This window comes from Lissotriton helveticus, chromosome 5_1 (assembly GCF_964261635.1).
Source record: "Lissotriton helveticus chromosome 5_1, aLisHel1.1, whole genome shotgun sequence".
NCBI lineage: Eukaryota > Metazoa > Chordata > Amphibia > Caudata > Salamandridae > Lissotriton > Lissotriton helveticus.
The window spans coordinates 497,656,415-497,682,977 of record NC_136065.1 but is presented as its reverse complement, the minus strand read 5'-3'; the positions used below and the strand labels follow the sequence as shown (position 1 = coordinate 497,682,977).

The window sequence follows — 26,563 nt, the reverse complement described above, 5'->3', positions numbered from 1 at the left end:
AGATAAGCTCCTCACTGTTAGAGATGAGGATGCTAATGATTACCAAGTCTTGAAAACTGCACTGATTGATGGGTTTGGCTTAACAACTGAACAGTACAGGTTAATGTTCAGAGACACCCAGAAAACTCAGGCTCAAGATTGGACTGACTTTGTTGATTGTGCCACTAAGGCTTTGGAAGGCTGGTTACTGGAAAGTAAAGTTACTGATTACACAGGATTGTATACTTTAATTATGAGAGAGCAAATCTTAAATAATTGTCAGAACCAGTTGTTCCATCAGCACCTGATTGACTCAGATCTGACCTCTCCCCAGGAATTGGGAAAGAAGGCAGACAGATGGGTCAGAACCAGGGTCAAGCAGCAGAACCAGAACCAGGGTGGTGGTCAGAAGAAAGCAGACCAGAAGGGTAATAATGAGATCTGAAAGAGACACGTTAGTATTAGATTCCTTACCTTAGAATATCCCCAGGCGTCAGACTCATCCGGAACTTTTTGCGTAGCAGTACCCTTGCGCGTCGGTAGGCGTCGTCTACGACTCCGTGTCCGTCGTCGGCGTCGTGGGCGCCGTGATGACGTCGTCGGAGTACTTAGACGTCGCCTCCGCGTGCTGACGTCAGTTCTTCTTTTTTCCGCGCCAGCAAGCGCAGATCTGGAAAAAGCAGTAACCCTAGTCAATTTTTGACTAACTTTTTTGATCGTTTTTGATCATTTCTCGAAGTCTTTCGACTCCGATTGGTGCCGTAGGGATGCCTGGCTTTAAGCACTGCGAGGATTGCGACCGCCTGATGTCGGTGACGGATCCTCACCACCTGTGTTTAACTTGTCTAGGCGTCGATCACGACGACAAGGCCTGCTCCGACAGCCGGGCCCGCTCTTCGAAAGCCAGGCGGGAGCGGTACCGCAGGCGACTCGAACTCCGGCAGTCGGTCCCGCGCCGCTAGAGGTCTCGGTCCCACGGGAGGTCGAGGGACAGGTCGCGGGCTCGGAGCCACCACAGCTCCGAGGGTAGGCCGCACTCCTCCGGGTCGAAGTCTTCGTCAGGTAAGAAGCACAAGAAGTCCAAGCGGCGTCATCGCTCTTCGGACTCCCCCCGACGCTCGCGCGATGCGGCCGGGGGTTTGGGTGACACCACCCACGCGGCTCCTTCGGAGTTGCGGGCGCCGCGTCCAGCTCCACACCCTCCGGTCCCTGGGCTAGACGCGACGCCGGGGGAGATTGAGCGCTTCCTCATGGCCATGAGGAATCCCTCTCCTCCCACGGGCTCCGCGGCGCCTCCGGGCCCAGCGGACCCGTCTGGGGCCTCTAGCGGGTCGGGGGCTCTGGCCCCGACGCCGTCGGGTGCTTCGGCCCCGACGCCTTCGGGCCCGGCGCCCTAATCCCGACGCCGCCGGTGCCTTCGGGCCCGGCGCCTCAGGGTACAGCGGGCCCGGCGCCGCGGGACCCCACTAGACCTTCTTCGGGATCTGGATCGTCGCCGGTGGACCTTATGACCTCCCCGGCGTTGGACCATCAGGTGTCGCCTCGGGCGCCGTCCTCGGGCGGCGCCGTCCCCAATGCCCCCTTCATTCCTGTTCAGACGTCGGGACGGCCCCGATGGGCGCCGCTCCAGACGTCGTTTGGGGAGTTTCACTTCTATGAGCAGGCCCCATTGATTGAGAACCCTGAGTATCAGGAGATGGGTGATGAAGGGGATTGGGAAGGGTCTGAGGACCCTCTGACCCGAGAGTGTCAGTCTCCTGAGGACTGGGCAGGAGACCTTGGGGAGGCCAGTGACCTTGACACCTCTCCAGACACTGGTTTTGTCTCCCCTCCTACCGTGGCTTCGGAGGAGGGGGCAACCTACAGTGTGGTGTTGATGAGGGCTGCCAAGGCCTTGGGCCTTGAGCTCCCCGTCGCGGCCGTGAGGAATAATCTCCTCACTGAGGTCCTTAAACCACAGTCAAGCTCGGCCGAGCCTCTGCTGCCCTTTAATGAGGCCTTGACCGACGTTCTTCTGGGCACTTGGTCCAAGCCCGCTACGGGTTCGCCCGTAGATAGGAACGTGGCCAGACGCCACCGCCCAGCACCGGGCGACCCATGTTTCCTGTCCACCCACCCTACCCCCGAGAGCCTGGTCATCCAGGCCTCCAATTCCCAAACCGCATTCCCGTCTGCACCGCCGAACAGGGAATCCAAGAGGTACGAGCAGTACGGCTAAAAGATCTTCTCGTCCCTTAGTCTGGGACTGCGGTCTTCCAACACCGCATGCCTCTTGGGCCGCTACACCCACTCTCTGTGGGATACGGTTGCGGAAGTGCTGCCAGAGTGTCCGTTGGAGGTACGGGCCAAACTCGGCCAAGCCCTTGTGGAGGGCCGGGATGCAGCCAAATATTCTATACGGTGTGGGCTGGATACCACCGACTCACTGGGTAGAGCGATGGCAACGACGGTGGCGGTCAGACGTCACGCCTGGTTGAGGTCCGCCAACTTTTCGGCCGATGTCCAGAACACCTTGATGGACATGCCGTTTGATGGCCGTCGCCTCGTTGGCGACAAGGCAGACCATGCGCTCGAGCGCTTTAAGGACTCCAGGGCTACAGCCAAGTCCTTGGGCCTCTCGGCCCCGCACCACCAATCGGCTGCCTTTCATTCCTTTCGTGGCCACGGAAGGGGTGTACCCACACGTGCTGCCAGCCACGCTCCGCAGGGTAATACCCAACGCGGTGGCGGCCGTAGGAACCGCCGTCCCGGCGGTAGGGGACAACGGCGAGGTCAGTCCACACCTTCCCCCGCAGCATCCGCCTCAAAACCCTCCTAGTCCGTGCTTTCAGGCCCATGTGACGCCAGTGGGGGGCAGGGTTCGCCATCACCACTTCCACTGGCGCACCGTCACTTCGGACAGGTGGGTGCTGCAGATCGTCCGAAGGGGCTACTCCCTCCCCTTCGAGGCGACTCCTCCAGCCATGCCACCACAGAACCACCGTTTATCGGGGGATCATTTGCGACTTCTGCAGGAGGAAGTTACGGCCCTCTTGGCCAAGGGGGCCATCGAGCGCGTTCCTGGGCCAGAAGTAGGGTGTGGTTGCTACTCCCACTACTTTCTGGTACCCAAGAAGGGCAAAGGGGGCCTACGCCCTATCTTGGACCTAAGGAACGTTAACGGCTTCCTCCGGAAGGAGAAGTTCAAGATGCTGACACTGGCTCAGGTCCTAGCTGCCCTGGACTCAGGAGACTGGATGATAGCGTTGGACTTGCAGGACGCTTATTTCCACATCTCCGTCCTGCCGGCCCACCGGCGCTACCTGCGGTTCACGGTTGGCCACGAGCACTTTCAGTATACCGTGCTCCCCTTCGGCCTTACCAGCGCCCCACGGGTGTTCACATAGGTGATGGCGGTGGTCGCAGCTCACCTGCGCAGGTTAGGGGTTTCAGTCTTCCCCCTACCTCGACGACTGGTTGTTGAAGGCGGGCTCGCCCCAGACAGTCGTCAGCCGCCTCCAGACTACGGCAAACCTCCTGCACCGGCTGGGGTTCTCCATCAATGTGCCGAAGTCACCCCTGTGCCCCTCTCAGAAGCTCCTTTTCATCGGAGCGGTTCTCGACTCGGCGCGGTTTCGGGTTTATCCACCCGAACAGCGGGTCCGGGATATTCAGGCTCTGATTCCCATCTTTCAGCCGTTATCCCGGGTCTCGGTCAGGTTGTCGCTGCGGCTTCTGGGGCTTATGGCCTCCTGCATCCTGCTGGTGCATCACGCCAGGTGGCGAATGCGGGCTCTGCAGTGGGACCTGAAGTTTCAGTGGGCCCAGCATCAGGGCAACCTATCCGACCACGTCCTGATCTCGGAGGGCACTGCGAGACAGCTGCAGTGGTGGCTCACGGACCGCGATTGGGTCAGCGGCAGATCCCTCTCCCTTCCCCAACCGGAGCACGTAGTTGTGACGGATGCGTCCCTCCAGGGCTGGGGTGGCCACATGGGAGAGGCGGAGATCAGAGGCCTCTGGTCTCCGGCGGAGGCCCGGCTCCACATCAACCTGTTGGAGTTACGGGCGATTCGTCTAGCACTGAAAGCATTCCTCCCCTCTGTCCGGGGGAGTGTAGTGCAGGTGTTCACGGACAACACCACCGCCATGTGGTACTGCAACAAACAGGGCGGGGGGGGTCGTGGACCCTTTGCCAGGAGGCTCTGCGCCTCTGGCAATGGCTGGAACGCCAGGGCGTGACCCTGGTGGCTCAACACCTGGCAGGTTCTCTGAACGCCAGGGCGGACGAGCTCAGCCGTCGGTGCATGATGGATCACGAATGGCGTCTGAACTCGGACGTGGCGCAAGGCCTCTTTCAGCAATGGGGAGAGCCTTGGTTAGATCTATTCGCCACCGAAGAGAACGCGCAATGTCATCAGTTCTGCGCGTTGGAATTTCCAAGGCGGCACTCGCTCGGAGACGCTTTTCGTCGCGAGTGGAGTTGCGGTCTACTGTACGCTGTTCCGCCTATACCACTTCTGCCCAGAGTGCTGAAGAAGATCAAGCGCGACCGGGCCCAAGTCATCCTTGTGGCTCCGGACTGGGCTTGAAGGTACTGGTATCCAGAGCTACTCAGTATGTCAGTCGATCCCCCGGTTCGTCTGCCTATTCAGGAGGACCTTCTGTCGCAGCAGCAGGGGACGGTCCTCCACCCGAACCTGTCCAGTCTCCACCTCCATGCTTGGAGATTGAGCGGTGACAGTTGAGGCCATTTGACTTGCCTCCTGAAGTCTATAACGTCATTCTGGCAGCCAGACGTCCCTACACAAAGTCGGTATACGCCTGCAGGTGGAACAGATTTGTGGCATGGTGCACAGCAAAGGCTGTGGATCCTCTTGCTGCCCCTCTTTCTGAGGTTCTTCTCTTCCTTCTTTCTCTTGCCCAGCAGGGCTCTGCTCTGGGCACTATCAAGGGCTACCTTTCTGTCCTTTCAGCCTTTCTAAGGCTGCCTGATCAACCTTCTTTGTTCAAGTCCCCTATTGTAAATAGATTTTTAAAGGGCATCACTCACACATTCCCTCCTGTTCCGTTTGTGATGCCTCAGTGGGACTTGAACCTGGTTCTTACTTTTCTGATGTGCGCTCCCTTTGAGCCACTTCACAACTGTCCTCTTCGCCTTCTTACTTTGAAGACTGCTTTCCTGGTTGCCATCACCTCTGCCAGGAGAGTGAGTGAGCTCCAGGCCCTTTCTTGTACTCCACCTTTCCTTTCTGTCCATCCGGACAAAGTGGTGTTGCGTACCAAACCATCTTTCCTGCCCAAGGTTGTCACGGCCTTCCACATCGGGCAGTCTATCGCCTTGCCAACCTTCTTCCCGCCACCGCATCCCTCTAAAGAGGAAGAGCGGCTCCACCGTCTGAACCCAAAACGTGCGCTCTCATTTTACTTTTGACCGCACACGCCAGTTCCGGGTGGATGACCAACCCGTTGTTGGTTACGTGGGCGCTAAGAAGGGGAAAGCGGTGCACAAGAGGACCATCTCCCGGTGGATCATCTTGTGTATCCAGGCATGCAACCCCTCGGCTAGAAAGGAGCCCCCTGTTGGATTACGGGCTCATTCCACCCGAGCCACGGCGACTACAACTGCCCTGGGCCGGGGAGTGCCCTTACAAGACATCTGTCAGGCAGCTACGTGGGCATCGCTGCACACGTTTGCAAGACACTACTGCCTGGACAGCCAAGTCCGGATGGATGGCTTCTTTGGCCGTTCCGTCCTCCAGGACTTTCTGGTGTGATTATTAGTTCGCAGACCCACCACCGGGGTTGGTATTGCTGGGGTATCTATTCTAAGGTAAGGAATCTAATACTAACGTGTCTCTTTCAGATGCACAAGTTACTACTTGTGTAACGATATATCTGTAAGAGACATTAGTTAGTATTAGATTCCTTACCGACCCACCCATCCTCCCCGTTCTGCGAACCAATATCTAGGGTTAGGGTTACCCCCTTTCAGGGCCCTAGTTTCAATGGCACCATTGTTGATTTTTAACATGGCTCTGCGTTTCTGGCGCGGAAAAGCTGTGTCTAAGAACTGACGTCAGCACGCGGAGGCGGCTAATAAGTACTCCGACGACGTCATCACGGCGCCCACGACGCCGACGACGGACGCGGAGCCGCAGACGACGCCTACCGACGCGCAAGGGTACTGCTACGCAAAAATTTCCGGATCCAGTCTGACGCCTGGGGATATTCTAAGGTAAGGAATCTAATACTAACTAATGTCTCTTACAGATATATCGTTACACAAGTAGTAACTTGTGCAATAAGCAAAATGACCAGAAGTCTTCAACAGGGCCCCAACAATCTAAGGAGGGAGGGTCCCAGAATTCCCAAAAGAAGAGGAATGATGGTCCTAAGAAACCATAGTGCCAATACTGTAAAAGTAAGACTCACTGGTTTAGTGAGTGCACCAAGAAAGGCCAAACTCCTACCACTACTGTCCCTAAGACACCTGCACCCCCTAGTACAGTTAGTAGTGGTAGTGTACCTCCCAAGGCTATAGTTGGGTTAATCCTGGGAACTGAGGTGGGTTCTGACTTAGTCAGAATTCCTACTCAGGCAGTTCGTGTTTGTACTGGGGACATGGATATGACCCCTACTGTAAGTCCTAGTACTCTGGGCAAATACAGACACACGCCTTTAATCAATGGAAAAATGGCTCAGGCCTACAGGGACACATGTGCCAGTGTCACTATGGTGACACCAACATTTGTGGACCCTGACCAGATCATTCTAGGTTCAGATTACCTAGTGACCAATGCTAGCAATGTCACTACCAATCACAGTATGGCAGTTGTTAATTTCTCCTGGGGAGGGGTAACTGGCCTCAAAAGGGTTGTAGTTAGTTCAGACCTCCCAGTAGATTGTCTTTTGGGCAATGATTTGGAATCCTCACTGTGGTCAGATCTGGAGTACAGGACTCATGTAGAAATGCTAGGTCTCTCCTCACATGTCCTTGCTGTGACCAGGTCACAGGCCAAGAAATGCCCAGCTGAACAAGTGCTGGATCCTGGAAGAATGGACCAGACACTACCCAAGAGGAAGAGCAGTAGGGGTAAGGCTGAGCCTTCCCCCCTGCCTCAGGTTGAGGATCAGCCCTTACAGGAGGCTGACCCAAAGACCCCATAAGGAACTGTCCTAGAAGAGCTTGAACCTGAACAGGTTGAGTTTCTTGGGACAGGGGGACCTTCCAGGGCAGATTTGAGGCAGGCACAGTTAGACTGTTCCTCCCTTGAACCCCTCAGACAGCAGGCTGCTGCTGAGGCTGCAGGGAATGTTACTGGTGCCCACAAAGTATATTGGAATGATGGACTCCTATACTCTGAGGCAGGAGACCCCAAGCCTGGTGCTACCAGGAGGCTGGTCATCCCCTTGTCTCTTAGAGGTTTCCTTCTCACCTTAGCCCATGAGATTCCCCTTGCAGGTCACTTAGGCCAGAACAAGACTTGGGACAGGCTTGCCCCACACTTTCACTGGCCTCATATGTCTGAAGACACCAAAGAGTTTTGTCGCTCATGTGTCACCTGTCAAGCCAGTGGCAAATCAGGTGGCACAACAAAGGCCCTTCTTATACCACTACCTGTGGTGGGGGTACCCTTTGAGAGAGTGGGGATAGACATTGTTGGACCAATGGACCCCCCAACAGCATCTGGGCACAGATTTATACTGGTGGTAGTGGATCATGCCACCAGGTATCCAGAAGCTATTCCCCTTAGGACCACTACAGCTCCTGTTGTGGCCAGGGCCCTACTTGGAGTTTTCTCCAGAGTGGGGTTTCCTAAGGAGGTTGTCTCTGACAGAGGTGCAAACTTCATGTCAGGATACTTGACTGCAATGTGGAAGGAGTGTGGTGTAAATTACAAATATACCACACTCTATCACCCACAGTGCAATGGGCTTGTGGAGAGATTCAACAAGACCCTAAAAGGGATGATAAAAGGGTTACCTGAAAAGCATAGGCGAAGATGGGACATCCTTTTACCCTGCCTCCTGTTTGCTTACAGAGAGTTCCCACAGAAGGGGGTTGGCTACAGTCCTTTTGAGCTTCTGTGTGGGCATCCTGTAAGAGGACCCCTATGTCTTGTGAAGGAAGGATGGGAGTTACCTCTCAAAAAGCCTAAGCTTGACATAGTGGACTATGTACTTGGTCTCCGCTCCAGGATGGCAGAGTACATGGAGAAGGCATCCAAAAACCTTGAGACCAGCCAAGAACTTCAAAAAGCTTGGCATGACCAAAAGGCTGTCCTAACTGTTCATCATGCAGGACAGAAGGTGTGGGTGTTGGAGCCAGTGGCCCCAGCAGCTCTCCAAGACAAATGGTCTGGACCCAATACCATCATTGAGCAAAAGGGAGAGGTCACCTACCTGGTGGACCTTGGAACTCCCAGGAGCCCCCACAGGGTGCTTCATGTAAACAGGCTTAAGGCATTTGTCAACAGGGAGGACATGGGCTTGCTCATGGCCACAGATGAGGGGCAGGAGGAAGAGAGTGACCCTCTCCCAGACCTGCTCACTCAGAACCCTGATGATGGGTCAGTAGATGGTGTAATCCTTTCTGACAGCCTCTCTGAACATCAACAAGAGGATTGCAAACAAGTTCTTCAATCCTTTAGACAAATGTTCTCACTGACACCCAGTCAGACAAACTGGTGCACCCATGAGGTTGACACTGGTGACAGTCTGCCTGTCAAGAGTAAAATCTACAGGCAACCTGACCACGTCAGGGACTGCATTAAGAAAGAAGTTCAAAATATGTTGGAATTGGGAGTCATTGAACCCTCAGAGAGCCCTTGGGCTAGTCCTGTAGTTCTAGTGCCAAAACCTCACACCCAGGATGGTAAGAGAGAGATGAGGTTTTGTGTAGACTACAGGGGTCTCAATGCTGTCACTAAGACAGATGCCCATCCAATACCTAGGGCAGATGAACTTATAGACAAGTTGGCTTCTGCAACTTTCTTTAGTACATTTGACCTAACAGCTGGTTATTGGCAGATCAGGTTAGCTGAGGGTGCCAGGGCCAAAACAGCATTTTCTACCCCTGGAGGTCATTACCAATTTTTGGTGATGCCCTTTGGTTTGAAAAATGCACTTGCCACTTTTCAAAGGTTGGTGAACCAAGTCCTCACTGGGTTGGATGACTTTTGTGCAGCATATCTAGATGATATTGCTGTCTTCAGCTCCACCTGGGAGGATCACCTGATCCACCTGAGGAACGTTTTGGAGGCCCTGCAAAAGGCAGGCCTCACTATCAAGGCCACCAAGAGCCAGATAGGGCAGGGTCAGGTAGTGTACCTGGGCCACCTTGTAGGTGGAGGCCAGGTTCAACCATCCGAGAGCAAGATACAGGCCATAAAGGACTGGGCTCCTCCAACCACCCAGACACAGGTCGGAGCTTTCTTGGGCCTGTCTGGTTACTATAGGAAGTTTGTCAAAAATGATGGGTCCATTGTGACACCACTTAATGACCTGACAAGCAAGAAAATGCCAAAGAAAGTTCAGTGGACAGTTAGCTGTCAGAAGGCATTCGATGACCTAAAGCAGGCCATGTGTACTGCACCTATTCTCAAGGGTCCTGACTACTCCAAAACCTTCATTGTCCAAACAGATGCATCTGAGTTGGGTGTGGGAGCTGTTCTTTCTCAACTGAATATTGGTGGTCATGACCAGCCCATTGCTTTTATAAGCAGAAGGCTGACCCCTAGAGAGAAACGTTGGTCAGCTATTGAGAGGGAGGCCTTTGCTGTGGTTTGGGCCCTGAAGAAGTTGAGGCCCTACTTGTTTGGAACTCACTTCAAGATTCAGACCTACCATAAGCCCCTCTTATGGCTAAATCAGATGAAGGGTGGAAACCCCAAACTTCTTAGGTGGTCCATTTCCCTACAGGGGATGGACTTTACAGTGGAGCACAGACCAGGGACTGACCATGACAATGCAGATGGTCTCTCCAGGTATTTCCACTTAGAACAGGAAGACTCACCTGGTCAAGGTTAGTTTAATGTCCCTAAGTTTGGGGGGGGGTTATGTAAGTGGGGTCTGCAATCCTATGGTCACCCCGGATTTTTGCTTTTTGCTTCACTGGTTTACGACTTTCCCTGGCTGTGGGCCTGCTAATCAGACCCACAGCTTAGCTGTTCTCTCTCTAAATTGACATCCATGTACTTTAGGTGCATTTACCAATTGGTACTGGGCCACCTTATCAGTCCCTGTACAGAGTACCTTAGGTACCCAGGGCATAGGTGTACCCAGGGCCTACCAGGGCCTGCAGCATCTATTATGCAACCCCTGGCTGGCCATCCAAAACTGACACAACTGGCTGCAAGACAGCTGGGGCAAGGTGGTGTAATCACCCTTTGCTATAGATGTAGTATACCTATATCTAACCCTAAAATGGACACATATATTCCTATCAGTCACTCCTATGGCAGGCCTTATCAATCCTGAAGGCAGAGTGCTTGGAATTATGTGAGATGGTGCACTGGCATGAGCTGAGCCCGTCTGCAGCTTGCGGAACCAAGTCCTAATAGCTGTTCCATGATAACGCTATACCATATACTCTTAAGTGCATTATAATCCTCAGGGTTGAATGCTAACTCTGGTATAACACTATCAAAACATGTCGAGTAAGGTGTCATACGAATTGGAATACTACCCCCTCGCCAATTCTGGCGACGGGGGTAGCATTCCACCCTTCTAGAGGGACACGACATGAATGTAACTGTGAACCCCGGTTAAAGTTAACTCGAGCCTTGGCATCACAAAATGGATGCTGCCACCACAAACACAAGTCTGACCTCCTGCTGCTGGGAGTCCTTCCAGCGAGGGAGGCTTGGACAAAGGGTTTCCTGCCTTGGGAGGTGCTAGCACCACCCCAGACAGGATTTTGTGTATTGGGTAGGACAGGCCTGAAAGAAATGAGACATGCCTGGGGCACACAAGGTGTCCTGTGCATACACCGGTTCAAACCAGTTGCTGGGGCATCCCTGCCCCAGCTCTGGCACGAAACTGGACAAAGGATAGGGGGTGTAACCACCCCCCTTCCTGGTCCCACCCATAGGAGGGACCTAGTTGTAGTACAGCCCCCTTTAGCAGAATAAAGGTAGGAGCTGGTCCCATTCCAAATTAGATTAATCCTGAACTGAAAGTCTACAAGAAGAAACTCTGGACTTCGACTTTCTACAACAGAAGACTGAAGAAATCTCCCTTGTGGGCAAGGAGTGTCCACCCTGCAACTGCAGGCACCATCAAGCGTCCAGCGGCTTCACTTTGTCGTCTTCCCTCGAGGATCCAGACTTCAGAGCCCGACGAGACCCGGATTCCCAGACCTCTCCGACCTCAACTCACATCTGCAGCACAGCTGAGATCCGTGGGTGCGACGAGACATGTGGGACCAGCCATCTTGTAAGAAACTGCACTTCGCTTCCAGCACGACTCCCTAGGTAAACTCAACCAAGTGCTTTGGGGATTGAGAAGCCCCAGCCCCAAGCAGCTCGTGCACCGAAGATCAGCCCTCCAGCCTCCACGAGATCTGCGTGGGGCCCTCCTGCTTGACTGCTGCTCGACGCGTTGTCTGGTCACTTGCCGGCTGGCTAGTGACCTCCTAGACGACGAACTTTGACAACTACACTGCGGGTCTGGTTGCTCCAGACTGACCCTTGCTCCCTTCCAAAAGAGGAGCACCCCGGACCCTCCTGGTCCACTCCAGACGCCGTTTCCACTCACCACGTGGGTTGCCTTTGCCAAGGCCTGTTGACTCCAAATCCGGATCCGACACCGCCGACAGCGAGAGCCTGCGTAGGACAGCTCGTGCCTCCATCCTGGTCGTCGAAGACACCTCCTGGTCCACGTGGCTGCAGAGACAAGCGTCCACTCTTCACCTGATCACGACGACGACATCTGGTTCCTTCCTGGTTCCACTCCAGTCACTGGCTAGTGACTTTGAACATTGTCCCCTCTGCTTTCAGGTCTTCAGCATCTCTGATCCACCCTTGGATCACACCGGACATCTTCCTCCTGGTCGCCTGCAGCATCTTCTTCCGAGGCTCCATAGGAAACAACGAGAAAATCCGACACACTTTGACACCTATGCACCCGCAGCCCGTGGGTGAGGTAAAGCGAGTACTTCGGTGCTCCTGTAGGGATTGACTATCCTAGTGTCCAGTTTTGCTAGGTGTGTAATCCTAGTTAGACCGGAAGTGTCCTAAAACTTCATTACTTACCTTTTTACGTTCCTATTGACTGTCTATTGACTCTCGCTTGAGAGTACTGACTCTTCACGCGCCGCCTGTGGGCCTCCTACTCCTAACCTAAGGGTCAGATAGTGTAGCCCCAGCGATCCTCGAGGCAATAGGCCTTTCCATTTCCGAAGTCGTGGTTCTTATACCACTTACTTAGTATATGGTTTTACGCGCCCCTAGGGCCTAACTGTTATTTGTGCTATTTAAAGTATTTCTGAGTATAACTTGTTATGTGCTTTTGCCTCTGACCTCGTAAAGAGTTCAGAGGAGTGTGTTAGTGAATAAATACATATATATTTTATATATATCCTGTGTGGTGTCCTTTCATTTGATATTTAAGGGGTTACATATGGTAAAACAGCCGACTTTACACGCCCTCAAGAGTCTTTTAGCCTACGACTGTTCTGTCCACCCTACCTCTAGGATTGCTGGTCTATAAGGTTGACTTACAACCATCACCATAAGGGTTGTTTGGACTGGTGCAAGGTGTTCACTAGAATAGTGAACATCATATACCAGGCCAACTTCTCACAGAGATGCTTCCCTTTTTCGAAGGACTATTATCCATCCGTTTCTTGTGTGGCTTGGTGCATGTCATCGAATCACAACTGGAGTTATGATATGGGACTGGTTCATCTAAAGTATCTACAGGAGTTTTCATCCATTAGAAGAACAAGTTACTTACATTTGGCAGCATTCTGTCTGATGGATAGCCCAGCTCCTGCATATTTCTTACAACCCTCCTGCTTCCCCTCTCTTGGATTGGAGTTCGTTTTTATGTTACGTTTTTGATGTGTTTATCTACTGCATCTTGGCCTCAGTATGGGCACCTAAACTAGAGTGGAACTAACATCACTCGTGCATAGGTGCTCCTTTAATGGTGGGGCTTGCTGTCATAAAGGAAGGTCCGTGCAGGTTTGGTAACATCATGCTGTGCCCCCTAGGTGCAGGTCAGATGCTAATGAATGCAACTTTTATTAACCCAGTCTGCATCTGGGAGGGTGGAGCCCGTAAGAAATCTGTTGGAGCTAAATCATACATCAAAAAGAAGGGTCACAAAGATAAACAACCGGTTTCTTGGTAAACAACATTCCTAGTAGCAATTAATTGAGCAAGGAGGGTGGAACAGCTCTAGGCTCTCTTTTCCTGCCCTCCTAGCACCATTTTCACTAAATATGAGGTTACACTAATGATTAGGCCCTCCTTGGTGCCAAAGGTATAGTTTGAATTTCATTTCACTCAACTGATATCCACAGTTCTTTCTGTTCACTGCTTCACCCTTCCCAAGATAAGGAAGGATTGCACAAATTGGACCCCTCACAGGTGCTCGGCCTTTATAGCCACCCATTGCAGAGTAGATATTCAAAGGCAGATTGTCAGTACATAAACTCCTCCAGGCATTCAGTAATGTTGTTACGAATTAGCAGGCAAACACCCTCCGTAGAGTTTACATACTCATTCAGTGAGAAACAAAGTGGCTACCTATGCTTTTCTGCAGCTGTCCTGGTCCACTTCATCTCTTAATCAGCAACCTATGTACAATCTTTTCGTTAAGATCACTGGATCATCAGGACGGAATGCACTCTCAGTTTGGGAAAGCACTGCTCCTTGCTGTAGGAGAGTAGGGTCTGCAATCCTATGATCACCCCAGATTTTTGCTTTTTGCTTCACTGGTTTACGACTTTCCCTGGCTGTGGGCCTGCTAATCAGACCCACAGCCTAGCTGTTCTCTCTACTCCAAATTGTACCCAGGTACTGAATTGGCACTGGGCCCTCTCTTGTGTCCCTGTAACCAGGGCAGAGGTGTACCCAGAAGTCTCCCAGGGGCTGCAGCATGTATTATGCCACCCATGGGTTGACTAACTAAACCAGACACAACTGGCTGCTTGACAGCTGGGGCAAGGTGGTGTACACACCCTTTGCTTTAGATATAGTATTCCTATATCTAACCCTAAAATGGACACATATATTCCTATCAGTCACTCCTATGGCAGGCCTTAACAATCCTGAAGGCAGAGTGCTTGGAATAATGTGAAATGGTGCACTGGCATGAGCTGAGCCCGTTTGCAGCTTGCGGAACCAAGTCCTAATAGCTGTTCCATGATAACTCTATACCATATACTCTTAAGTGCATTATGTACCTTGCGGTCATGTGCTAACTTTGGTATAGCATTATCAAAACATGTCGAGTAAGGTGTCATACGAATTGGAATACTAACCCCTCGCCAATTCTGGCGATGGGGTTAGCATTCCACCCTTCTAGAGGGACACGACATGTTGGTAACCTGTAACCCCGGTTAAAGTCAGACATAGCCTCAGCTTCCACAAAATGGATGCTGCCACCGAGACACAAGTCTGCCCTCCTGCTGCTGGGACTCTAGAGGGCGTGGTAAGCCAGCTATTTTACCATCACATTTACCCCTTGAACACCAAGTGAAAGGACACCACACAAGTTGTTATGAAAATAAAAGGATATTTATTTATAACAAGTCTACCCTGATCTCTTTATGAGTCAGGGAGCTAAGCACATAACAAAACTCTTAAGAAAATACTTAAAGTCGCACAATTTACACAAATGCCCGAGGGGCACGAAAAGCCATATACTGGTATAGATGGAGAGGGACTACCCTCAGCCCCTTCCTTCATTGATTCTTATAGAGTGTTTCACATAAGTAGTCAGCTGGAACAACAGTCCATTAGAAGACAAAGTTTCTTACCGTGGGTAATGTTATTTCTGATAGCAGTGATGTTTTCCACAGATTGTTGATCATCATCGTTACTTCCTGGGGATGTCTCTTTGTAGTTTTTTATTTATTTTCATGTGGTTTTTCTTTTTGGCTCTGCCCTTTGCATCCTCATCCTTGGTGAGGATGTCCAAAGATTCACCTAGACATTTTTGGATCCAGTCTGGTGTTGTGGAGGGCATTTTATCGGAGGACCTGGGAGTAGCTTTCACACTATTTGGAGATACCTTTGAAACCTTTTTTGCAAGGAGCGATGCCCCTGAATAGTAGTACAGAAGTCAAACTTGGTCATTTGCACTGTGTGGTTCAGGTGAGTTTTTACACCTGACCACTTTCAAAGATTGTATGCAACTGCTGCTTTGCACAAGACACTGGTTCAGGGCCTAGACTTCATGAATTTTTATTTTCGTTGCTTTTATTTACATCACTTATGGACATCCTGTCTTTAACGTAAATATCTACAATTTGGTTTTTCAGTGCATTACATTTTTATGTCTCGCCTACCGACCAGCAGAAGATGTCTTTTTGTGGAAAGACCGGACTTGAGCTTACAGTAGGCTTATATCCCGCCCATTGCATACCATTAGTTGTCAGGCTCATTTACTTGCATTTTCTTCATTAGATTGTGTGGGCTTTCCTTCATCTTCTTATGGTTTTTACCACCCCTGAAGCGTGGCATCATTACTTGTGCTCTTCCACTGCTTACTGTTCAGGCACTGTTTTTTCTTTTTTCTTAAGCACTCAATGAGAATGCATGTTTTTTACAGCTGTCTCCTTTGTGTATTTCTCTTGCACCCTTCGCTGCGCTTTGTATCTGAAAGAAACAGGTTAGTATTAGATTCCTTACCTTAGATTAGATTCCTTACCTTAGAATATTCCCAGGCGTCAGACTGGATCCGGAAACTTTTGCGTAGCAGTACCCTTCCGCGTCGGTAGGCGTCGTCTGCGGCTCCGGGTCCGTCGTCGGCGTCGTTGGCGCCGGGATGACGTCGCCGAAGGACTTAGACGCCGCCCCCCGCGCTGACGTCAGTTCCTATTTTTTCCGCGCCAGCAAGCGCCGATCCGGGAACAGTGGTACCCTTTAGTCAATTTTTGACTAAACTTTTTGATCTTCTTTTTCGTAGTCGAACAACTCCGACGGTGCCGGTAGGGATGCCTGGGTTTAAACCCTGCGTTGACTGCAGCCGACTGATGTCGGCTACCGACCCCCATCGCCGGTGTCTTCATTGCCTGGGGCCCGACCACGATGACAAGTCGTGCCCCGACTGCCGGGCCTTGACGTCGAAGGCTAGGCGGGAGCGGTCCCGCAAGCGCCTCCAGCTCCGGCAGTCGGCCCCGCGCCGTTCGAGGTCCCTGTCCGGAAGGAGGTTGAGGGACCGGTCGCGGGGCCGGAGTCATCACGGCTCGGAGGATCGACACCACTCCTCCAGCTCCAATTCCTCAGGTAAGAGGCAAAAGAAGTCGAAGGGGCGACAACGCTCTTCCGACTCCCCCGACGCTCGTGCGACGCGGCCGGGTGTTCGGGTGACACCGCCCACGCGGCTCCGTCGGAGCCGCAGGTGCCGCGGCCTGCTCCATACCCGCCGGTCCCTGGGCAGAACGCGACTCCAGAGGAGATTGACGCCTTCCTCTCGGCCGTGAGGTCGCTCACTCCTCCGTTGGGTTCCGTGGCGCCTTCGGGCCCCGTGGCCCCGACTGGGAGTCGGAGCCTCTGTTGCCGTTTAATGAGGCCTTGTCTGTCGTTCTTCTGGGCACCTGGTCCAGGCCCGCTACAGGTCTCCCTGTAGATAGGAACGTTGCCAGACGCCACCGCCCGGCTCCGGGCGACCCTTGCTTCCTGTCTACCCACCCCACCCCCGAGAGCCTGGTTATCCAGGCCTCTAACTCCCAGAACGCTTTCCCGACGGCTCCCCCCAATCGGGAATCCAAGAGGTACGAACAATATGTAAGAAGATGTTCTCCTCCCTGAGTTTGTGATTGCGGTCAGTTAACACCGCGTACCTCTTGGGCCGTTATACCCACTCTCTGTGGGACACGGTCGCGGACGTGCTGCCACAATGTCCGGAGGAGGCCCGGATAAACTCGCCTAAGCCCTTGCGGAGGGTCGAGATGCGGCACGGTACTCCATCAGATGTGGACTGGATACAACGGACTCGCCAGGTAGAGCGATGGCAACGACGGTGGCGATTCGTCGCCACGCCTGGCTGAGGTCCGCCAACTTTTCGACTGATGTCCAAAACACCCTTATGGACATGCCGTTTGATGGCCGCCGCCTCTTTGGCGACAAGGCAGACAGTGCGCTTGAGCGCTTTAAGGACTCCAGGGCTACAGCCAAGTCCTTGGGCCTGTCGGCCCCGCGCCAGCAATCTGCTGCCTTTCTTCCCTTACGTGGCCAAGGAAGGGGCGCCCCTACACGTCCTGCCAGCCACGGGCCGCAGACTAACATCCAGCGGGGTGGCAGATGTGGTAACCGTGATGGCGGTGCCTGGGGACAACTGCGCGGCCAGTTAACATCCACCCCCGCAGCATCCGCCTCAAAGCATTCCTAGTCTGAGCTTTCAGGCCCACGAAACGCAGTGGGGGGCAGGGTTCGCCATCACCTCCTCCACTGGTGCGACATCACATCAGACAGGTGGGTGCTGCAAATCGTCCGAAGGGGCTACTCCCTCCCCTTCGAGGCGATCCCTCCAGCAATGCCACCGTAGTACCACCGCGTGTCGGGGGATCACTTGAATCTTCTGCGAGAGGAAGTTATGGCCCTCTTGGCCAAGGGGGCCACCAAGCGCGTTCCTGGGCCAGAAGTAGGTTGTGGTTGATACTCCCACTACTTTCTGGTTCCCAAGAAGGGCAAAGGGGGCCTACGCCCTATCTTGGACCTGCGGAACGTTAGCGGCTTCCTCCGGAAGGAGAGATTCAAGATGCTGACACTGGCTCAGGTCTTAGCTGCCCTGGACCCAGGAGACTTGATGGTAGCGTTGGACTTGCATTTCCACATCCCCGTCCTGCCGGCCCACAGGCGCTACCTGCGGTTCACGGTGGGCCACAAGCACTTTCAGTTTACCGTGCTCCCCTTCGGCCTTACCAGCGCCCCACGGGTGTTCACGATAGTGATGGCGGTGGTCGCAGCTCATCTGCGCAGGTTAGAGGTTTCAGTCTTCCCCTACCTCGTCGGCTGGTTGTTAAATGCGGGCTCGCCCCAGACAGTCGTCAGCCACCTCCAGACTAGGGCCGACCTCCTGCATCTGCTGGGGTTCTCCATCAATGTGCCGAAGTCACATCTGTGCTCCTCTCAGAAGCTCCTCTTCATCGGAGCGGTTCTAGACTTGGCACCGTTTCTGGTTTATCCTCCCGAACAGCGGGTTCGGGATATTTAGGCTCTGATTCCGATCTTTCACCCTTTATCCAGAGTCTCGGTCAGGTTGACGCTGCGGCTTCTGGGGCTGATGGCCTCCTGCATCGTTCTGGTGCATCACGCCAGGTGGCGGATGCGGGCTCTGCAGTGGGACCTGAAGTTTCAGTGGGCCAAGCATCAGGGCAACTTGTCCGACCATGTCTTGATCTCGGAGGGCACTGCAAGACAGTTGCAGTGGTGGCTTACGGACCGCAATTGGGTCAGCGGCAGATCCCTCTCCCTACCCCAACCGGAGCACGTAGTTGTGACGGACGCGTCCCTCCAGGGTTGGGGAGGCCACGTGGGAGAGGCAGAGATCAGAGGCTTCTGGTCTCCGGCGGAGTCCCAGCTCCATATCAACCTTCTGGAGCTGCAGGCGATCCGACTTGCACTGAAGGCATTCCTCCCCTCTGTCCGGGGGAGTGTAGTGCAGGTGTTCACGGACAACACCACCGCCATGTGGTACTGCAACAAACAGGGCGGGGTGGGGTTGTGGACCCTATGCCAGGAGGCTCTGCGTCTCTGGCAGTGGCTGAAACATTAGGGCGTGACCCTGGTGGTTCAACACCTGGCAGGTTCCCTGATCGCCAAGGCGGACGAACTCAGCCGTCGGTACATGGTGGATCACAAATGCCGTCTGAACTCGGACGTGGCGCAAGGCCTCTTTCAGCAGTGGAGGGAGCCTTGGTTAGATCTATTCGCCACAGAAGAGAACGCGCAACGTCATCAGTTCTGCACGTTGGAATTTCCAAGTCGGCACTCGCTCGGAGACGCTTTTGGTCGCGAGTGGAGTTGCGGTCTATTGTACGCCTTTCCGCCTATACCACTTCTGCCTAGAGTGCTGAAGAGATCAGGCGCGACTGGGCCCAAGTCATCCTTGTGGCTCCGGACTGGGCACGGAGGTTCTGGTATCCCGAGCTACTCAGCCTGTCTGTCGATCCCCCAATTCGTCTGCCTCTTCAGAAGGACCTTCTGTCGCAGCAGCAGGGGATGGTCCTCCACCTAAACCTGTCCAGTCTCCACTTACATGCGTGGAGATTGAGCGGCGGCAGTTGAGGCCATTTTACTTGCCTCCTGAAGTCTGTAATGTCATTCTGACAGCCAGGCGTCCCTCCACAAAATCGGTATACGGTTGCAGGTGGAACAAGTTTGTGGCATGGTGCACAGCAAAGGCTGTGGATCCCCTTTCTGCCCCTCTTTCAGAGGTTCTCCTCTTCCTTCTTTCTCTTGCCCAGCAAGGCTCTGCTCTGGGCACTCTGAAGGGTTACCTCTGGGCCATTTCTACCTTCTTAAGGCTACCTGATCAGCCCTCTTTGTTCAAGTCCCCCATTGTAAATAGGTTCTTAAAGGGCATCACCCATATGTTTCCTCCAATCCCTTTTGTGATGCGTCAGTGGGACTTGAACCTTGTTCTTACTTTTCTGATGTGCACTCCCTTTGAGCCACTTCATAATGTAATGTAAGTATGCACTTATATAGCGCAACTGTCACTCCAAGGAGCATCCTGGCGCTTATAGCCCGTAGCCAGATGGAAGGCCGGAAAAGTCAACTCACACATCTATCTCATTTGAGTCCTCTTCGCCTCCTTACTCTGAAGACCGCTTTCCTGGTTGCCATCACTTCTGCCAGGAGAGTGAGTGAGCTCCAGGCCCTTTCCTCTAAGTCTCCTTTCCTTTCAGTCCATCCGGACAAATTTGTGTTGCGGACGCGACCCTCTTTCCTGCCTAAGGCAGTCACAGCCTTCCACTTCGGGCAGTTCATTACTTTGCCCACCTTCTTTCCACCTCCGCATCCTTCGAAAGAGGAAGAGAGGCTCCACCGTCTGGACCCAAAATGTGCGCTCTCATTCTATCTGAATCGCACACGCCAGTTCCGGGTGGATGACCAACTCTTTGTTGGTTACGTGGGCGCCACGAAGGGACGGGCGGTGCACAAACGATCCATTTCTCGATGGGTCGTCTTGTGCATCAAGGCTTGTTACTCTTTGGCTCGAAAGGAGCCTCCTGTGGGGCTTCGCGCCCATTCCACACGGGCCACGGCGACTACTACTGCCCTGGGCCGGGGAGTCCCCTTGCAGGACATATGTCAGACAGCTACGTGGGACTCGCCGCACACATTCGCAAGACACTACTGCCTGGACAGCCAAGTCCGGAGAGATGGCTTTTTCGGCCGTTCCGTTCTCCAGGACTTTCTGGTGTGATTATTGGTTCGCAGACCCACCACCGGGGTTGGTATTGCTGGGGTATCTATTCTAAGGTACTAACCTGTGTCTTTCAGATGCACAAGTTACTTACCTTCGGTAACGATATATCTGTAAGAAACAGTAGTTAGTATTAGATTCCTTACCGCCCCACCCATCCTCCCCGTTCTGCGAACCGATATCTAGGGTTAAGGTCATCCCCTTTTAGGGCTCTAGTTTTTATGGCACCAGTGTTGGATTTTATCATGGCTCTGCGTTTTCTGGCGCGGAAAAGCTGTGTATAAGAACTGACGTCATCGCGCGGGGGCGGCGTCTAAGTACTCCGGCGACGTCTAAGTACTCCGGCGACGTCATCCCGGCGCCGACGCCGCCGACCTGCAGACGACGCCTACCGACGCACAAGGGTACTGCTACGCAAAAGTTTCCGGATCCAGTCTGACTCCTGGGGATATTCTAAGGTAAGGAATCTAATCTAAGGTAAGGAATCTAATACTAACTACTGTTTCTTACAGATATATCGTTACTGAAGGTAAGTAACTTGTGGGTTGCTCCCTCTAGCCCATTTGCCTTTACCTCAGCACCCTTTTTGTTGCACTTACCCCTCATGTGCTCCCCTGCTTTCTCGCCTGTGTGCTCCTCCTCCCACTCTATTTTGCTCTCTGTTGCCCATGTGCTTCTCTCCCTTTCTCCTGCACTCCATGTTGCTGTCTCTTGGACATGTACATGTACTTCTTCCCCGCCTTTTGCGTCACACCCTATGTATTGCTTCCTCCACTACCCTATGTGTTTCTTCCCCAAATCCACTGAAAAAAATGTTTTAAAAACGTTTCACACTATTCTTGTATATTCACAAATGTATGGTACGCACACATACAAAAAGCGTGCATGACTGCGACATAGCTTTTTTCTCTTTTGGTTTCCTCTGTAGCAGTGCATCACAGCATCAGGAATGTACAGCATTTCTAAAACATTTGGCAAAGTCAATAGGTCGCATAGGGGAGACCTATTGGCTTTGCCAAGCACTGCTCTGAAAGAAGTAATATAAAGGAAAACTTTAATCATACCTACCTTGTTGGATTTGATGTCCAAATTAGCAGTATAGATTCACCTCATCCGTGTCTGTTTGATTCAGGTAACCCATTTCTGACCTCGCTTTCTTTAGTAGGAGGGTGAAACTTAGCAAAAATAGCTGTTGATGACCATAAAGGATGCTATGAGGAGAGGTGCGAAAGAAGCACCCCAAAAACAACACTGTCTGAAATGGTACCAGCTTCTTTTATGATTAATGTGTATTATTCCATAGTTGGGAGTTTACATGTGATGCTTATCTGGTGGATCTACAGAATGTTGAATGTGATTTCTTCTATATCACATGTCCATTGATATAATTAAATTACTATTTTGAGTAAATAATAAATTCTAAGGTGTACTAGCACAAAGCTAGTACTTATACCTTCCGCACATTTCTCCTTTCCAATTTTGTTTGTCATAAATTTTGTTTACCATCTTATGTTTTGTTGCTTCTTCATTTTCTCCAGGGAGGACGTTTTTTATGTTATTGTGCTGTAAGCCAGCTATCTCACAGTCAAGTTTCTCATATTCATTCTTTTCTGTGTTTTGTACTCATTGAAGCAGTTTAAGAATCATTTATTTTATCTCTGCTTTTAGGTCTTTTCATGTCGGCTTGGAAATGAACAAGATACTGCTCTGTCCATCATTGATCCTGTGCATGTTCAAGTGGATCTTGTAGGGAATTCTTCCTACAAAAGCAGTTCTGGGCTCATGGATGCATTTAACAGTGAAGATTTCCCTCCTTTACTTGAGGTAATAATGCACTGCACTTTGGTTGTGAGTGACTTTCATTTGTTATATTGTCCCTCAGCAAATCTTGATAGTTTTATAGTACCTGTAGATTTTTTCTCTAATTTTAGTTGATGTTTGTGTGGTCAAAATACAACTCTCCTCCCTCTCGTATTAAATTCACCACTCACGTCCACTGCATACAGAAAGGAGTCAAACCAGTCAGAGAAGATACACAGGCAGTTTTATTTAGCACTTCGAAGTGGCGCAAGTCTACACAGTCTCAGATAGAATGTGTGCCACAGTGTGTGACCTTCAGACATTGCAGAAGGCTTCTTATACGTTTGCAGGACAAAGACAGGGTACGTGGCACTCAGAGTTAAGATCAACCGGATACAACTGTTTATGCAAAAACAAGCCCAGACATTCCTCCCACCCATATGCTTTGCGTAACTGAAATGCCGTGCGCAACAGAAATTTACAAAAACAAGATAAGGTCAGAGCGATAAGAACTTTCCGAGACGTTACAGGTCTCACGCACACGTTTCCTGGAAACCAAGCCACCTGCAGGAAAAAGAAACGTTCAAATTTGTTTTGCAAACCTAAGATAGAGACAGGAGATGAAATTGACGGAGTATCTCAAATGGTGCAACTGAAACATCTAAAATGGCGTAGCTAATGCTAACACATTTAATAAAAGCAATTTGCCCCAGTATTGGAACTTTCATAGATTCCCATGCTTTGTATCATTCCCCGTGGTTCGAATGGGAATCTCGGTAACAAAAATACCATAGTTGTAGGTACAAAAGACCAAGGAAAAAGGTCTAGGCCTCATTTCCTTTTGTAACATATCACCCTCTTTGTGTAAAAGAGACCAAACTTTGGCCTCAGCCAATCCGAAGTACCTTACCCCTTAGAACCTTCCTGAAGGAACCTCAGAGCCTCAGATTTTCTAAGGCACGTTGTGCTTAGGGAGTCTCCTTTGAGCACTGCGCAACTTCTACTCTTCAAAGGATTTACTTCAGGATTTTTCTTCAGATTCTTTCAGATTCTCTTCAGGATTGTTAGCTGCCATCCATGATGTCTGAAATGGAGAAGAAAAAAGCCCTTTTTAAGCCATGTTCCACCTGTGGCAAGAAAAGGCTTTTTGTGGAGGATAAGCACAAAGACTGCATCTATTGCCTCTATCCTGACCACCAGGCTGCGGACTGTAAGATCTGTCGCACCTTTTCCACCAAGACCCTCCGGGACCGTGAGGGTAGACTCTTGACATGGCTCTAGAAGCTGAAATCCTGGAAGGACACTGTCTCTAGTGACAGGGAGGATGCAGCGTCGATGTCTTCTTCAAGAAGGTCAGTGAAGAGGGGTAGGGGTTCCCCTTCTCCCTCTATGGAAAGATCTTCTAAGGCCTCAAAAAAGACCCCCAGTGAGTCTGAGAGCCAGGGTCCCAGCAAATCTCCTCACCGAGGTGAAAAGGAGAGGGTAGGACCTGTTACGCCGTCCAAAGGTGAGAAGACTGCCTCAGCCTTCAAAAAACCTTCATCCCAGTCTTCTGAGAGGAGTTCTAAGTCCTCGACGACGAAGACGTCGACGGCGGAGGACCCGTCGACGAAGAAATCGAAATCGAGATTGATGTTGTCGATGATCCCGTCGACAGAGGTTTCGTCGACGAAGGTACCATCGACGGCACTGTCATCGCCGTCGACGGGGAATTTACAGACGACGACAGCGTCGACGGCGAAGACGACGACGGCGCCGACGACAAAGCCGCCGCCGACGAAGGCGCCGACGACGAAGATGCCGTCGACGAAGGTGCCGTCGACGAGGGTGCCGACGACGGCAGTTTCAGTGTCGCCGACGACTAGGGTGACGACGTCGATGACGACGGTCTCGTCGACGACGACTACTTTGACAATGACACAAGCTGGCACTTCGACGGTTTCATCGTCGACGACTTCGACGACCCCCATCTCGTCGACGCGTATACAACCGTCGACGACAGAACCATCGACGATACTATCCTCTGAAAGGAGAATTACGGTTTCTGTCACAAGAATCACGCCAGAGATGACTTCTCCGAGGAGTGTTTCTCCCCTATTGCCAACCATGCTTTTTCAGGAGGGGGAGTCCGAGGAGGATGATCAGGACCCGTACAGCTATGCCAGTAGCCCCTCCCAGCTCCTAGTCAAATGCCAAGAGACGGACTCTGAAGGCGAATACGACCATGAGGACGTTGAACATCATCAGACGACCCAGTCGCAAAACCATTCTGGGCAGGATATGGTTTCTGTGCCATCATCTTTTCTCCAAGATTTGCACAAAATGCTGCAGGGCTATAAATCTAAGGCGAATAGGCCTATTCCGGTCCCGCCAACGCCTGCTGCTCCTCCAGTGATTTTGGCCTCCTCAGTGCCGCCAAATGTTCCGGCTCAAGTTTCACCTCGGCCTCAAACATCCTTCCAACAAGATTCCTCCGGGCTGCAAGAGGCCCATGATGATTCCTCGGATGAGGATCACCAGTCGGATCATGACTCCATCCCAAATACTGAATATGACGATTACATCATTCCAGATCCCACATCACAAGTCCCGGACCCGGCAGATTCCCCGCCAGCGGAAATTGGGGGCTTCCATCAGCTGATGGAAAGAGATGCTGCAAGATTCAAGTTAGCCATGCCTAAGGTTACTACAGATTGTTTCCTATATGATTTCAAGGAACCTTTCAGGAAATTAACGAAGTCTATTCCGATTGTGGATCATTTGTGGAAGGAGGGCCTAAAGGCTATGAGGAACCCAGCGACGGTGGTCCCTGTGCTACCGTGTCTGGATAAGGAATACAAGGCACTCGAAGATGGTCCGGCGGCCTTAATGGGTCATCCAAGGCCAGACTCCGTTATCTCGCAGGCAGCGCAGAGGAAATCCCGTAATCCCTCTGCTCCCTTAACAACTCCTCCGGACAAGGAAGGGCGGAGGTTGGATAATGCGGGGAAGAGATTCTCGTCCATGGCGAGTTTGCTGGTGCGAGCGGCTAATGCCCTGGCGATCTTGGGTAGCTATGACTGCCAGCTTTGGTGTGATATCGCCCCGTACCTTGACCAGCTGCCTCCGGAGTCGACATCTGAGGCAAAAAAGATCTTGCAAGAAGGAGAAGCGACGTCGATGGAGATCATCGACTGTGCAATGGACATTGCAACGACGGCGTTTCGATCCTTGGCTGGGGCGGCAGTCCTCCGTCGCCAAGGCTGGCTCAGAACAACTTGGTTTCAGCCTGAGATCCAAAACAAGGTCCTGGATCTTCCCTTTAATGGTGAGGCATTGTTCGGAAAACTCATCGACGACACTCTTCAAGAGATAAAGAAGGACACGGAAACTGCCAGGTCCTTGGGGACCCTTCAATACCGAAAGTCTCCTTTTAAGGGATCCAGAGGTAGAGGTGGTACCTACAGGGTATCCTTTCAACAACAGCGCTATTCCTCCACGGGCTCAGGTTCCCAGCAATACCGTCCGCCTTATCAACAGCGGCAGGTCCAATCTACAAACTACTCCAGGCCTTACAATAAGGGGAAACAGGCTGGAAGAGGCCGGGATTCGTCCAAACGCCAATAGCGGCCTCCTGGCTCTTCCTACTGGACCCTCCTTCAAGAGATCAACAGTTGGAGGCAGGGTCACCAAATATCTTCAAAACTGGTCCATAATAACATCGCACCGTTGGGTGCTCAACATCATTCGGAAAGGGCATACCTTGGAATTCACGCAAGTCCCTCAACCAAGCCCCCGGCAGCCATTCCATCAAAGCACCAGCGTCTCCTGCGGCTCGAGGTCCAACAGATGCTCCGGAAGGGAGCCATAAAGCCGGTCCCCTCAAACCAAAGGGGGCAAGGATTCTATTCCAGGTTCTTCCTGGTAGAGAAGACGCTGGAGAAGTGGCGCCCCATTTTAGACCTCAGGGAGCTAAACGCCTATCTCATCTCCCTGTCCTTCCGGATGGTCTCCCTCCAGGACATCTTGAAGCTTGTCAATCCGGGGGGATTTCATGGCCACGCTCGATCTCGAGGATGCGTATTTCCACATTCCGATTCACCCAGCACACAGAAGGTTTCTGCGATTCACAGTAGCCAAGAGCCATTTTCAGTTCAGGGTTTTACCCTTTGGACTCCGCTCAGCCCTGAGAATTTTTACAAAGGCGCTGGCGCCA

The 26,563-nt window shown here is 52.1% G+C and overlaps 1 protein-coding gene across 2 annotated transcripts in view; it reads left to right on the top strand.

The window, feature by feature from the left end:
* Positions 1-26,563, top strand: part of VPS13D (vacuolar protein sorting 13 homolog D) — a 2,979,414-nt gene that overhangs the window by 971,782 nt on the left and 1,981,069 nt on the right. For both annotated transcript variants that reach the window (XM_078642819.1, XM_078642818.1), the window contains exon 33: positions 22,237-22,392. In XM_078642819.1, coding sequence (XP_078498945.1) covers positions 22,237-22,392 — 156 coding nt within the window. The remainder of the gene's footprint in view (positions 1-22,236; positions 22,393-26,563) is intronic.